General features: G+C 51.4%; 1 protein-coding gene across 8 annotated transcripts in view; it reads right to left on the bottom strand.

Annotated features, from left to right (window-relative positions):
- The window catches only part of PPP1R12B (protein phosphatase 1 regulatory subunit 12B), a 161610-nt gene that overhangs the window by 50589 nt on the left and 94886 nt on the right, over window positions 1-16135 (bottom strand). For all 8 annotated transcript variants that reach the window (XM_055418903.2, XM_055418906.2, XM_055418907.2 and 5 more), the window contains 2 exons: window positions 11147-11237; window positions 1356-1559 (listed from right to left, as the gene is read on the bottom strand). In XM_055418903.2, the coding sequence (XP_055274878.1) occupies window positions 1356-1559; window positions 11147-11237 (295 nt within the window). The remainder of the gene's footprint in view (window positions 1-1355; window positions 1560-11146; window positions 11238-16135) is intronic.

The following is a 16135-nucleotide window of genomic DNA, read 5'->3' as shown; positions in this document are numbered from 1 at the left end:
TAAACCTTAACATTTATTTGCTGAAGTGGTTTGGTGAAGATGCAGAGATAAAGACATTCTCACCACACACAGAGGTTGTCTGACTCTTTGTTTATAAGTTATAGAGACAGAAGCAATAAAATACAGTCTGCTTGGGAGTCTGATAGGACGTGCCTCAAATTCTAGCTTCGGCACAAACGAGCGGCATGACCTAAGTAGGTGACTCGAGTTCTGAGTCTCCACTTCCTCCTTCGTAAAACAGAAAACAAACTTCTCCTCAGAGAGGCTTGGGAGGCCTGGATGAGATACCGTATGCTATAAGCTTAGAACTGAACCTTGTATGTAGTAAGTGTTCAAAAAACAGTGGCTGATAAAACAAAAAGAATGAACACCAGAACCCTGGTTACCTAAAGAAAGAGCAGGGAGACTTCTTTTCCTGCAACCGTGGTCACCATAAACGTTATCATCCCCACCGGGGCGTTTCTGGGCGTGAAAAGGAACGGCATTCAGTCACCCCGAGAGAGAAGGCATCGCGGGAAGTCTTCGGTGAACCAGGAGCATGCTCACCCTGAACAGGGCCCCACACAGCTCTGACTGAGCTTGCACTGAAGGGGTGACGCGCAGGGCAGGACGTCCACCCGCAGCGCAGGAGGTGGGGCCGCGGGAGCGCGCAGGGAGGGGGCGGAACACAGCTCAGTGCCCCACCACCTCTTCCAAATCCCTCACTGGTGTGTGGCCGAGCCTTGCGGCTGTGGGATCGCAGCCCCCAGCCAGGGCTGAAGCCGGGCCCCGCAGGGACAGCGCAGCCTCCTACCTGCTGGGCTGCCAGGGAACCCTGGGGCTCTCCTGATTTGCGGAAATGCCAAGCAAGGTGCTGTACGTGTACCCTACAGCCTCAGTGTAAGAAGGACTGGTATTTACCTCACAGAGCTGTGCTGAGGACTGAACAGTTTCATACATGTGAAACAGCTAAAGCAGTGCCGGGCATAAACAATAAATGCTTATATTTCTACCTGCATTTTATTATATCGAGACCTTTCTTTTCAGAACTGAAAGACATCACATTCATTAACCAAGCTTATGGTGGTAATCATTTCACAGGACACACGCACATCGAAGCATGCTGCAGCCTAACCTGTCCATTGTGTCTCAATAAAACTGGAAAAAAGCACATTAGTTAACTCCCAGAGGAAACAACGGATCACTTAAGGACAACATCCTCTGAATTCTTTCAGTTACACAGGCCCGCCAACCACAGATGGACGTAAACAGGCTTCCTGGGAGGTGTCCACTGCAGAGCAGCAAACGCTGACTCCCTGTGAGCAAGAGCCCCCCCGGCCACCCCCCCAGACCCTGCTCTCCACGCCGGCGCTCACCTCTCCTTCCGGGCTCCGGCCCCAGGGCTGGCGGCTCTGCCCAGCTTCCTGGGCAGGGGCTGCCAGGGGCTCGTGCTTCCGGGGGCTGCCCTCGAGCGCTCCAGGGCCCACGAGCTTCAGGCTGGGCTGCTCCTGGGCCTGACGCTCTACCCTCGCCCGGCTGAACGTCCTCTCCGCTTCCTGAAGGTCCGTGAGGGTGACGCCCTGGGAAGACATCAGACGGTCAGAGAGATTGCCCCCTAACCATGGACACCTCCCTATAAACGAGCAGGGAAGCTCCTCAAAGGTCTAATGGTACCAAGTTCCAAACAGCTCCCAACAGGTGTGAGGCCGCCTGCAGCTAATATACACTGAACACAAACGCCTGGGTGTGCAGAGGCCCTGGGCCCAGGCACACCGCAAGTGCAGCCTGCTCGAGCCCCACGAGCACCCCCTGCCGCTTCCACACCCATGCACTCACAGCTCCTCGGGGCCCCCCCGACTCAAAGAGCATGTGCGCACCAGCTGAGCTTGCCCTGCAGACCCCAGGAAAACCGGAGCTGACGCACAGAAAGAGCCAAGCTCAACACGGTGAAACGTCAGTCAGGCTAGGACAACCACCAAACCCCAAACTGCATCCACACAGACACACAGAGAGCTGACCGCGAGGGGACGGCCAGGACGGTGGAGCAGGAAGACCCGAGCACAGCCCTCCAGGGCTCACCAGAATGACCACTGCGATGGCAGTGGCCAGAAAGGGTCTGCCACAGCTAAGAAGAGAGAGAAGGGGCCACTGCAGGACGGCAGGAGGAGTCGCCTCCTAACTACAGAGGTCGCCTCCAGGAAGCGAGGGGGCTGAGGGGCGCCCCAACTGGGGGTCCTGTGCTGGGGAAGGCGAGCCCCCAGAATGCCAGGCTTCAAGGCCAGCAGGGCTTCCTCGGGGGGTCCCCAAGGGCTGCGGGGAGCAGAGACTCCGCTCCTGCAGGCACACACAGAGCTTCACATACCCCACAACCCAGGGTGGAAGCAGGAACTTCAAAAGAGCCAGATCAGACCCACCAGAAGACTGGAGTCTCCCTGAGAGGCAGGCCGTGACACTGGGGACGACACTGGTGGCAGCCACGCCGGGAGCTGGTCCCGCCCCAAGGACACCGCTGCAGGCCAGTGCCATGGTGGGACCCTCCCTCTGGCCCAGTACCTGCAGCACCTGGCCCCAGCAACACACACAGGGTGGGCAGCCTCAGGCCCAGCAACCAAGCAGGCAGGGACGTGCGCCCGCCTCCCTCCACAGCAGACAGGCTGTCTGTCTAATGAGTCCTCGAGCCCAAGGCGGCCCCTGGACACCCAGCCCCTCACACCAGCACAGGTGCTGGATGGGGACGCAGGGACCTGCGCCCGCGGACCCTGGGACCCAAGTCCACCCACCAGCGGGCAGACTCCAGACCCAGACATGCCTGGGGCCCAGCCCTGCCCACGAGCAGCCTGCGCCAGCCTTGAGACCAGCCTCAAACACCAATGGGTGGACACCAGCCCCAGGCCAACCGCAGGCCACTGCCTGCCGTGGCTGACCCGGTCCACCACCTGCAGGCCGGCACCAGCCCCGGGATTTCCTGCACTGACTCCCTCACCAGTGAGCCAGCAGCAGCCCCGGGGTCCCCCACAGCCCACACGGGGGCTCCCCTAGAGCATGGAGCTCTGCTGAGCATGGTGGGGTGTACCGCTGGCATGCACAAGACACTTCCTACAAAAGGCCACTTCTCCAAGATCAGGAAAACAGAATCAACGTGCTAGATACGCAGAAATAAAAACAGCAAGTTAGGCAAAGTGAGGCAACAGAACATGTTCTAAATGAAGGAACAAGATAAAACTCCAAAAGACAACTAGGTGAAGCAGAAACAGGCAATCTACCTAAGAAAAAGATCAAGGTGATAATTGTAGAGATGATCAAAGAACTCCAAAGAGAGTGAGAAGGTTTCAACAAAGAGTCAGAAAACACAAAGAGCGACCAAAGATGAAACCACGATTAAAATGGAAACGCACCAGACGGAGCCAAGAGGGGACTGAATGACACAGAGGATGGACGGGGAGGGAAAGACAGGGTGGGGGTCTCTGCACCAAACAGAACAGGGAAAAGCACCCAGAGACACACGGGGGCAGGTTTATGGGACCTCGAGACAGCGCCCAACGCACCAACACTCACACTGCAGCAGTCCCAGAGGGAGGGAGAGACAGGGGCCACAGGACGTAGTTGAAGACAGAGCAGCTGGAAACGCCCCAACCCAGGAAGGGAAACACACAGCCAGGTCCAGGAAACACTGGGTCCCCATCAAGAATAACCCAAGGAGGGTGATACCAAGACACCTCAGAATTAAATCGGCAAAAGTTAGAGATGAAGAGAGAATACGAAAAGCACCAACGGAAAAGCAACAAGCTATAAACAAGGGAGCTCCGATATAGTTATCAGGTGACTTTTCAGCAGAAACTCTGCAGGACAGAAGGAAGTGGCACAATATATTTAAAGTGATGAAAAGGAAAGGCCTACAGTCAAGAATACCCTCCCCGGCAAGGCTCTCATTTGGATTGGATGAAGAAAGCAAAAGTTTCATACACGAGCAAAAGCTAAAAGAGTTCAGCACCACAAAACCAGCTTTACAAGAAATGTTAAAGGGATTTCTTTAAGCAAAAGTAAGGAAAAAGGTCACAACTAGAAGCATGGAAATTACAAAAGGAAAAGTCTCACTGGAAAGGCAAGTACACAGTAAAGGAAGTTTCAGTAAATCAACCAAGTACAAAGCTAGTGGGCTTCCCTGGCAGCGCAGATGGTAAAGAATCCACCTGCAATCTGGGAGACCTGGGTTTGATCCCTGTAGACAGGTCAAAAGACAAACTAGTAAAATCAACTATATCCACAATAAGCAGGTAAGGGATACACAAAATGAAAGGATATAAAATACGATGTCAAAACCAGTAATCTTGGAGGGGAAAAGATGAAAAACGCAGGGTTACTAAAATCTGTTTTGAAATTAAAGAGATCACCACGCATATATGTGTATGTACTGCTATATAGAAACCCCACGGTGATTACAAACCAGGAAACTGACAGATGCAGAAAAACGTACTGTAAAACAGTGTTACAAGAGACAAAAAGGGAAAGGACATAATGACCAAGGGGTGAATCCAAACAGGAGACGTAACAATGATAACTGTCACGCACCCAACACAGGAACACCCCAGGGAGTGAGGAAAACAGTGGACAGAAAGGGGGTGGTCACAGCAGCAGGAGGGACCGGAGCCCTAGGAGCAGCAGGACGGGGCGCCGACGGCCACAGCAGGCCAGGTGAACGCGCTCCATTCAGAAGCGGCAGAAGACACATTCTTTCCAAATGCACATTCTCCAGGGTAGATCTGTACTACTTAACCCAAGTCACAGTAAATTTAATAAAGCTGAAATCACATCAAGCATCTATTACAACCACAGGGCTATGAGACTAGAAATCAACTACAAAAAAAACCCCCCTGCAAAACCCAAACACATGGGGGCTGAACAACATGCTACTAGACCGATGGAACACCGAGGAGATCAGAGAGGAGCTCACAGCACACCTGGAGCCAGAAGAGATGAGAACACAGCCTTCCGAGACCTTCGGGACGCGGCAAAGGCAGGTCTAAGAGGGGTATCTGTGGCAAAACAGACCTGCCTCAGGACACACAGAAAACCTCACACAACCTGACGTTAACGAAGGAGTCAGAAAGAAGAATAAACGAAACCCACAGTGAGCAAGGAGATCAAAGCAGTCAGTCCTGAAGGACGGCAGCCCTGAATGCTCACTGGAAGGACTGGTGCCGGAGCTCCAATACCGTGGCCACCTGATGCCAAGAGCAGACTCATTGGAAAAGACCCTGGTGCTGGGAAAGCCTGAAGGCAGGAGAAGAAGGCAACAGAGGATGAGACGGTTGGATGGCATCACCGACTCGATGGGCGTGAAGCCGGGCAAACTCCTGCAGACAGTGAAGGACAGGGAAGCCTGCTCGTGGGGCTGCAAAAAGTCGGAGAGACTTAGTGACTCAACAACAACAACAAAGTCGGCAGAAGACTCGTAATGATCACAGTAGAGATGAATGAAACAGGGGCTAAAAGTAACTGAAAAGATCAATGTTCAAACCTAGTTCTTTGAAAAGATAAAAAAAATTGACAAAACTTTAGCCAGACTCATCCAAAAAAAAGAGAGCACTCAAATCAATAGTCAGAAAAGAAGTTACAACCGACACTGCTGCTGCTGCTAAGTCGCTTCAGTCGTGTCCGACTCTGTGCAACCCCATAGACGGCAGCCCACCAGGCTCCCCCGTCCCTGGGATTCTCCAGGTGAGAACACTGGAGTGGGCTGCCATTTCCTTCTCCAATGCATGAGAGTGAAAAGCGAAAGTGAAGCCGTGTCCGACTCTTAGCGACCCATGGATTGCACAACCGACGTTACAGAAATGCAAAAGACGGCAAGAGGCCGCTGTGAGCAGTCACACGCCAGTAAGAAGAGCCACCCAGAAAAACGGACACATGTCTAGAAACAACAGTCTAAACCAGGAAGGTAAAAAATACGGACTGACCAATTAACAGTAAAGAAACTGAACCAGTAATAATTATAAAAGCTCCCCACAAACAGAAGTCCAAGATCAAATGGTTTTACAAGTGAATTCTACAAAACATCTCGACACCTAGCCTGAAATGCTTCCAAAAAACTGAAGAGTAAGGAATGCTTCTGAACTCATTCTCTGAGGCCAGCGTCACCTCAATACCAAAACCAGACAGACACGATACACAAAAACAAACTTACAGGCTGAAATCCCTGATGAACAGAGATGCAAAAACTATCAATGAAATACGAGCAAACAAACCCCAAAGCATTAAGATCAACACCATCGCCCCTCTTCATGGACCACAGCTTGTTGTGGCGAAGGGGCTTGTGCAACTCAGTGAAGCTATGAAGCCCTGCAAGGCCTTCCAAGACAGACGGGTCTCAGTGACAAAACGTGGTCCACTGGAGAAGGAAATGGCAGTCCACTCCAGTATTCTTGCCTGGAGAACCCATCGACAGTATGAAAAGGCAAAAAAAAATGATTCTGGAAGATGAGCCGCCAGGTCGGAAGTGTCCGGCGTGCTACCAGGCAAGAGCAGAGGGCACTACCAACAGCTCTGAGAAGAACAAAGGGGCGGGCTGCTTACAATTACACAGGTTCAAGGGACCAGACCTGAGAGGGTGCCTGAGGGACTGCGGATGGAGGTTTGCAAGACTGTACAGGAAGCAGTGACCAAAACCTACCCAAAGGAAAAGAAACACAAGAAGGCAATGCGGTTGTCTCAGGAGGCTTACAAATACCCGAGAAGTGGAAAGCAAGGGAGAAAGGGAAAGACAGCCCCAGCTGAATGCAGAGTCCCAGAGAAGAGCAAGGAGAGATACGAAAGCCCTTTAAATGAACAGTGCAAAGAGACAGAAGAAAACAACAAAATGGGAAAGACTAGAGACCTCTTCAGAAAAGCTGGAGATGTCACGGGACCATTTCACACAAGGACAGGCTCAGTAAAGGACAGAAATGGGAGGCCCTGACAGAAGAAGTAGAGATTAAGAAGAGGTGGCAAGAAGTGACTCTGAAAAGCTATACAAGAAATGTCTCAATGACCCAGATAACCACGATGGTGTGGTCACTTGCCTAGAGTCAGACATCCTGGACTGTGAAGTCAAGCGGGCCTTAGGAAGCATCACTACGAACAAAGCTAGTGGAGGTGACGAGATTCCAACTGAGCTATTTCAAGTCCTAAAAGACAATGCTATTAAAGTGCTGCACTCAATATGCCAGCAAATATGGAAAACTCACCAGTGGCCACAGGACTGGAAAAGGTCAGTTTTCATTCCAATCCCAAAGAAAGGCAAGGCCAAAGAATGTTCAAACTACCGCACAATTGCATTCATTTCACATGCTAGCAAGATAATACTCAAAATCCTACAAGCTAGGCTTCAACAGTACATGAACAGAGAATTTCCAGAGGTACAAGCTGGGTTTAGAAAAGACAGAGGAACCGGAGATCAAACTGCCAACATCTGCTGGATCACAGAGAAATCAAGGGAATTTCAGAAAAACATCTACTTCTCCTTCATTGACTACACCAAAGCCTTTGACTGTGTGGATCACAACAAACTATGGAAAACTCTTTAAGAGATGAGCATTCCAGACCACCTGACCTGCCTCCTGAGAAATCCATATGCAGGTCAAGAAGCAACAGAACTAGAGATGAACAGCTGGCTGGTTCCAAACTGGGAAAGGAGTCCGTCAAGGCTGTACATTGTCACCCTGCTTATTTAACTTACATGCTGAGTACATCATGAGAAACGCTGGGCTGGAGGAAGCGCAAGCTGGAATCAAGATTGCTGGGAGGAATATCAATAACCTCAGATATGCAGATGACACCATTTTAATGGCAGAAAGTGAGGAGCAACCAAAGAGCCTCTTGACGAAGGTGAAAGAAGAGAGTGAAAAAGCTGGCTTAAAATTCGACATTCAATAAACTAGGATGAGGGCATCTGGTTCCATCATTTCATGGCAAACAGAAGGGGAGAAAGCAGAAACAGTGTCAGATTGTACTTCATGGGCTCCAAAATCACTGTAGAATGCAGTGACTGCAGCCATGAAATTCAGACACTAGATCCTCGGAAGGAAAGTTACGACAAACCTAGTCAGCGTATTAAAAGAAGCAGAGATATCGGCTTGCCAACAAAGGTCCACAGTCAAAGCTCCGGTTCCTCTAGTAGTCGTGAGAGAGTTGGACCATAAAGAAGGCTGAGCGCCAAAGAACTGATGCTTTTGAACTGTGGTGCTGGAGAAGACTCTCGAGAGTCCCTTGGACTGCAAGGAGGTCCAGCCAGTCCATCCTAAAGGAGATGAGATGGTGAGACAGAATCACCGACTGAACGCACATGAATTTGAGCAAACGCCAGAGACAGCGGAGGACAGAGGAGCCAGGCGGAGCTGCAGTCCAGGGGGCCACGAAGATCGGGACTTTCAGACCGAACGACAACGACCGATAATGCCACGACCACCCCGGGCGTGTAAGGGCGACTCAGCATCTACACATCGGTCAGTGCGACAGACAGCACACCAACAAACTCAAGAGTAAAGTCCACACCATCGTCTCCGCTGCTGCTGCTGCTGCTGCCGAGTCGCTTCAGTCGTGCCCGACCCTGTGTGACCCCACAGACGGGAGCCCACCAGGCTCCCCTGTCCCTGGGATTCTCCAGGCAAGAACACTGCAGTGGGTGTCTGCAGAGGCACAAAAAGCTTTCGACAAAATTCAGCATCCATTTACGATATGAAAACAATTCTCCAGAGAGTGGGGATAGAGAACTCACACCTCAACATAACGAAGGCTATACATGAGAAGCCTCACGCCAACACCATGCTCAACGGTGGGGTTCTGCAAGCACTTCGTCTACCATCAGGAACAAGGCAGGGTGCCCACTCTTGCCACTTCTATTCAACACCATACTGGAAGTCCTAGCTACCAGAAGCAGACAAGAGAAAGAAACAAAGGACTCCACCCTGGGAAAGAGTAAGTAAAGCCGCCACTATGTGTAGATAACACGGCCCTGTGCAGGGAAACTCTGAGCGATGCCGCCCAAAAGCCCTAGAGCCCATGGATTCGGTAAAGGCACAGGATGTGAAATTAACGAGAAGACAGACAGAAACAAGGAGAAGGCAATGGCAACCCACCCCGGTGTTCTCGCCTGGAGAATCCCAGGGGCAGAGGAGCCTGGTGGGCTACGGTCCACAGCGTCACACAACGACAAGATGGAAACGTATAATCCAGCCTATTCTGCTTCTGGGTTTGTATCTAAAGATGTAAAAGCAAGGACTGAAGAGTTATTTGCACGTCCATGTTAACAGCAACACTGTTCATGGCAGCCAAACGGTGGGAGCAACCCAAGTGTCCATCCAGGGGTGACAGACGAACACAATGCAGGGTGGACACACAAAGAAATACTGTTCAGCTGAACGAGGGAAGCAGGTTCTGATGTGAGCTACACAAGGGACAGGCCGTGAGTGAGACGAGCTGTCACCGAAGGACCGGAGCTGCGACTCCACTCACACGGGTCACCTAGAGCCAAGGGCACAGAGAGAAGCCGCACAGCGGGGGTTGCTGGCAGCTGGGGGAACAAAGGAGTGTTCAGGGGGTTGAGAGTTTCAGTTTGGAAGAGGAAAGCCGTTCCGGAGATGGATGGCTGCAAAAAAAAATGTGACTGTCTTTACTCAATGAACAAATGTTTGCTTAAAAATGGCCAAATTATTAAGCTGCACGTTACATATGTTCTTCCACAATAAACCCAAACAAACAAATGACAGCCTGCCTGGTCCTCTTGGGGTCATGTCCTCTGGGGAAACGAACCAGTGTTGAGCACAAGCAGTCACAGCTGTGACAAGGCCAGCTCAGGAGGGCGCCTGCCTGGCCCCGGGGGGTCCGTCAATCCTTAGCCTTCCTGCTGGGCGTCTTTAGCATCTGAAACTGCGGGCTGCCCTGCCCCCTGGAAATGGCCTTCCCACCCCTCCGGACCATCTCCTGTGGACTCGTCACCCTCTGCCGGCCAGGCTCACCCTGCTCTGCCTCACTGACACCCAACACACAGCCCCTGTCCCTGTCGCTGCCACACACCCACGGCCCAGCTCGGCCAAGGGACAGCTGCCCACGCGCCTCCTGGCTTCTGAGACGTCCCACCAGGTCTCGGCGACCTTTGTGAGCTATTCCTCACCGCAATGCCTCCCTCAGGGCTCTTTCCTTTTGTAACATCACCAGTGAAACATAAGCCACACGCTGGCGGCACACACGCTGTCTCTGAGCACGTTCTCGGGGCTGCGCGGCATCCACACCTGGTGCCAGGGACACCCCCCGCCCTCGGGGTCGCTTCTCGTCCCCCCATCCGCAGCCCTCAGCACACACTCATCTACTTTCCTTTCCCTGCCGGCTCTGGACACGTTCATACAGATGGAATCACGCCCGTGTCCTTCATCCAGCGTAACTTTTTCTTAGGGTTCATCTGCACTGTAGCGTGTGCATGTTTTAGGACTTCATTTCTTTTTACTGCCAAACAATACTCATTGAATATGGAACATTTTGTTCATCCATTCATTAATCAACAGAAACTTGTGCAGTTTTTCAAGTTTGGCTTAATTTGTTCAGTCTGTGCAACAGCCCAGCTTGGGCCCACTACACACACCTGCTGGGGACCGCTGGGCGCCCTGGCTGCAAGTGCTGACCGTGCTGCTCCGAAGGGTCCAGGCTCAGCCCCATAGCCAACGTGCACGCTCCACACGGAAGGTGGGTCTACGCAGCAAGTAAAGTCTGGCCAGAGGTGACACTGAAGGGGGTTTCTGGCTCCCGTGAATAATGCTGTTACAAACCTCTGTGCAGGAGCTTTTCTGGGGACGCCTGCCTTTCTCTACTGAGTGCACACCCAGGAGCAGCACGCAGGCCCCGGGTGACTGTGGAGAGCACTGAGCTTCTCCTGCAGGAGTGAAGCAGGGGCGGCAACACAAGGGAAATCATTAGGCTGAGGGAGGAAAGAGGAGAGGCCCGCTCTGCGCCTGGAAGAACAGAAGCGAGAGCACGCATGTGTGGCTATGAGCTCATCTGATTCTGGCAGCGTGAGGTTTAACGTGAACGTTCTCGCTGCAGCGGCTGCAAGAAGGCACCCGGTTTATCGTTTTTTAACTGCACTTCCAGTGGGACGGCAGACAGACAAAAGGATTCAAAACACAGAGGCCACACTCACCTGGGTAGACCTTCGAGTCTGCCGCGCCTGTCTGGAGCGCGCCTTCCGTAAGGACTCTGCTTCCTCGTCCCGGACGGGCGTCAGATACGACCTGTGGGGAGAAGAGGCCACTGGAGGTGAGGCCCTGGCACACGCAGGCGCTCCCCACGCGCCAAGACGGAGCCAGGCAGGGGCAGGCCCCAGAAGGCTGCTGCGGAGAATGACAGGCGCCAAGACTCGACCTGTAGACCCGCCACCGTGCAGAGCCGCCCCTAACTGGAGCACGAGAATGTCCCTCCCCTCTCCCACCCTCACGCGCTCTTTTCTGGCCTCGTGCTCCGGTGCGAAGCTGCAGAGCAGGTGAAGAGCGGTGTGACTCGCCGCCCGGCTCCCGCCTTCAGAGCCGGCTTCCGGCCGAGACACCAGAGCTGGGTCCCCAAGTGCAGGCAGTGCCTCCCTCCCTGGAAGCAGGTGGGGTGTGTGCTGTTCCTTCTGGCTTTTAGTCACTAGAGTGTGAAGTTTATCATTCGCTTTTCTCCCCATGTACCGAGATGATCGTTTCCTTCTTTTTTCTGTTAATGTGGTGAATTTTGCTGAACGGTTTTCAACTGATAAAACAACATGAGTCCTTGGGATAAGCTCAGCTTGGCCATGATGCATCATCATATACAGACTTACTTTTTATACAGATTCAGCATTATTTACTTCAGGATTTCCCCATCCTTGTTCTCGGAAGAAACTGGTCTGTAGTTTTCCCTTCTTATAACAACCTGGCCAGTCTGGGAATTAAAGTCATGAAAGGTGAAAAGCGTTCTCTCCTTGTCTGTTCTGAGAATCTGTGGAAGACGGGGGGTCATCTCCTCCTTAAGCAATTGGAAGAGTTCCCCAGTGGAGCCGCCTGGGTTTAGAGTGTCCTCTATGGGAAACTTTTAAGTAACGGTTTCCTTTTCTTTAATGGAATTGGGCTTATCCAGATTCTCTGTTGTGGTAACAGTTGTTTTTCAAGGAGTCTTATCTATATCTTCATATACAGTTATTGCTGATAATATCCTAACTATTTCAATTGTCGCTGTAACAGAAGCAGACCTCAGAGATGGTGAGGTGGGTTCCAGCTCACCACAATAAAGTGAAAGTTGCAATAAACTCAGTCACATGCCCGGTACCTGTGCAAACTATGTTTACAATATACTGTAGCTGAATGTGTGCGAAAGCACTGTATCCTTTAAAAAACAAAGGATGTACTTCAACTAAAAATATTTTATTGTTAAAAATGGTAACCATCAGCTAAGCCTTCAGCAAGGTGTAATCTTTTTGCTGGTGGAGGGTCTTGCCTCCATGATCATGGCTGCTGACTGAGCAGAGTGGTGGCTGCTGAGAGCGGTGGCAATTTCTTAAAATGAGACAACAAAGTTTGCCTCACTGATTGACTCTTCCTTTCATGAAAACCTTCTCCATAGCCTGTCATGCTGTTTGACAGCATTTTACCCACAGTAGAACTTCTTTCAAAACTGGACTCAATCCTCTCAAATCCGGCCACTGCTTTATCAACTAAATTTATGTAATAATCTAAATACTTTCTTGTCACTTTGAAAGTCTCCACAGCATCTTCACCAGGAGTAGATTCCATTGCAAAACAAAAACTTTTTAAAAATATTTTATCTTTTAAATTGAAGTACAGTTGATTTTCCAGTGGTCATGTATGGATGTGAGAGTTGGACCATAAAGAAGGCTGAGCACCAAAGAATTGATGCTTTAGAACTGTGGTGTTGGAGAAGACTCTTGAGAGTCCCTTGGACTGCAAGGAGACCCAACCAGTCCATCCTAAAGGAGATCAGTCCTGGGTGTTCATTGGAAAGACTGACGCTGAAGCCCCAATACTTTAGTCGACTCATTAGAAAAGACCCTGGCGCTGGGAAAGACTGAAGGCAGGAGGAGATGGGTGGATGGCATCACCGACTCGATGGACATGAGAGTTTGAGCAAGCTCCGGGAGACAGTGAAGGACAGGGCGGCCTGGTGTGCTGCAGCCCAGAGCGTCGCAGAGTCGGACACGACTGAGCACCGGGGCAGCAACGACAGTTGCTCTGCACTGCTCTGTCAGCGTCAGGGGTTCAGCACGGTGATTCCGTTGCACACATCCATCCATCTGTTTGTCTTCGGGCTCTCACAATCCTGGGCGCAGCTCCCTGTGCTGCACAGCAGGTCCTCACAGTTCACGTTTCACGTGGAGCAGTGTGTGTGTGCTAACCCCAAACTGCTACCTTCCCACCCTTCTCTTCCCTCTAGCAACAGTGAGCTTGTCTGCATGTCTGTGACTATTTGTTTTATATGTAAGCTCATTTGTATCTTTCTTTTTGTTAAAGACTCCACATATTAGTGATATCACATGGGATCTGTCTTTTTTCCGTCTGGCTAACTTCACTTACTGTGACCATCTCCAGTTACATCCCAGTGGCTGCAAATGGCACCATCTCATTGTTATGGCTGGGCTTTACTTCATGTGTATATGTACCACATCACCTTTATCCATTCATCTGCTGACGGACACTTAGGTTGCTTCCGTGTCTTGGCTGCTGTGAACAAGAAACTCTTCCCGTGCTCATCCGTTAGAAGCAAACCCTCACCCTCAAGCTTCATCAGGAGATGCGGCAATTCAGCCCCAGCTTCAGGCTACCCTCCTCAATCTAGTTCTCCCGCACAGCTCCTTCGCCACTCAAGTCGTGGACCCTCGAACTCACCATAAGGGCTGCGATCTACTTCCTCCAAACTCCTGCTAAGGTGGATATTTGATCTCTCCCCACGAGTCACAAACGTTCTTGAGTTTGCTCAAATCCATGTCCGTTGAGTCTGTGATGCCATCTGACCATCTCACCCTCTGCTACCCGCTTCTCTTCTTGCCTTCAATCTTTCCCAGCGTCAGGGTCCTTTCCAAAGAATTAGCTCTTCACATCAGGTGGCCAAAATCAGCTTCAGTCCTTCTAATGAATATTCAGGGTTATACTTCTGCGTTATTAAGATGGTGTCTCTCCTCAAACCTCATGAACCAACTTCTGCTCAGCTTCGAACTTTCCCTCTGCAGCGTCCTCACCTGTCTGGCCGTCCCGGAACTGCAGAGCTGAGGCCTTGATCTGGACGAGGCTGTGACTAAAGAAAGTGCTTGGGTTGGATCTTCTGTCCAGACCACTCAGGCTTCCCTCTACGCATCAGCGATAAGGCTGCCTCACTTTCTCATCATCTGCTGGAGCAGCACTTTTCAGTTCCTTCAAGCACTTGTCCTGTGCATGTCCAGCTCGGCTGCTTGGTGCAAAAGGCCTAGCTTTAGGCCTGTCTTGGCTTTCGAAGTGCCTTCCTCACTAAGCACAATCATTTCTAGTTTTTGATTTAGAGTGAGAGACGTGTACCTTCCTGTCACTTGAACACTTAGGGACTCTGGTGGGGTTATCAGCCGGCCTGATTTCAGTACTGCTGTGTCCCCAGGGAGAGGGATGCCCAGAGCAAGGGAGAGAGATGGGGGAACTGCTGGTCAGTGGAGCAGTGAAAGCAGCATTTTTGATTGTGGTTTCATAAAGGTGTGGTGTGTAACACCCCAAACAATTACAACAGTAACCTCAAAGATCACTGATCACAGATATCATAACAAACACAGTAAGGAAAAGTGTAAAACACTGTGAGAACAGCAGCTGTGGTACAGAGACACGAAGCAACCAAACGCCACTGGAACAACAGTGCCGACACTCACTCGTCGCAGGGCGGCCACCAACCCGCCTGTGAACAACACGGGGTCCGGAAGCGACGATAGGAGGGCGGTAACGTGGGCTCTACCTGTGTTTACAGCAGCAGTTCTCAGACTGTTCAGTCAAGGACACTTTCACAGTTTAAAAAGTACTGAAGATCTGCAAACAGCCTCTGTTTATATGGGGTATACATGTACTTGGGAAACCAAGGCGCCTTAGAGCAGCTTTTTCAGTGACTGTGGACAGTCCCCTGCAATCGTACGGTCACACATTACTGACACAGTAGTGACTCCCAAAGGTCAGCTGCCACGTGGGACCCAAAGCCATGTGAGCAGAGCTCTCGCGCCCCGCTACGCTGAAACCCAGTCATCCTCTTGTACCTGGGATGCAATGCCTTACCCAGGCGTGGCTCTGGGGAGATACTGGTGCAGCCCTCCCAAATGTGAACACATTTCATCACGCAATAGCAACTTTAAAAATCACATTCTTTAACACAGTTTCCTTGACATTAGTCTTGACAATGACTTTCTGACACCAAAAGCAAAATGAACACACGGGACTTCATGAAACTTCCTGCTTCTGCACAGCAAAGGAAACCAGCAACTGGACAAAAAGGCAACCCACTGAATGGGCGGAAATGCTCTCAAGTCATACAGCTGATACGGGGTTAACGGCCAAACCGAGGACCTCACACAACTCAGCAGAAAACAGATACTCCGATTAAAACACGGGCAAAGGATCTGAACAGACTTTTCCCCAAGAAGCTGGACAACAGGCACGTGAAAAGACGCTCACACCACTAATCACCAGGGAAACGCCAACCACAGGCTCAGTGAGAGGTCACCTCACACCTGTCAGGACGGCTACCAGACAAGAAGTAGCCAGTGCTGGCGAGGACGTGGAGACGGCGTCCTCACGCACCACTGGGCGATGTGAGCTCTGCAGCCACTGGAAGACGGCAAACCGGAACTACCATGTGGCCCCGCGAGCCCACTGCTGGGTGTGTGTCTGAAGGGAACCAGACTCCCGCCTTCATGTGTGCTGCACGCGCACTAGTCACAGCTCCAAGACGGGGCAGCAAGTGTCCATCAGCAGGTGAGGAAAGCGTGGCACGCGTGCGTACACACACACACACAGAGCCACTTAAGTCACAAGAGGAGGAGACCTTGCCACCTGCAACAACGTGGGTGGGCCTCGAGGGCCCATGCTAAGCAAAGCGGGTCAGACAAAGACAAATATGATGTGTGGGATCTAAGAAAGCGAGCTCGCAGGTACGG

This window comes from Moschus berezovskii, chromosome 17 (genome assembly GCF_049115385.1).
Source record: "Moschus berezovskii isolate FMDL1 chromosome 17, NW_MosBer_1.0, whole genome shotgun sequence".
Taxonomy (NCBI): Eukaryota; Metazoa; Chordata; class Mammalia; order Artiodactyla; family Moschidae; genus Moschus; species Moschus berezovskii.
Note: the sequence above shows the minus strand (reverse complement) of the source record. Positions and strands in the feature narration are given on the sequence as shown.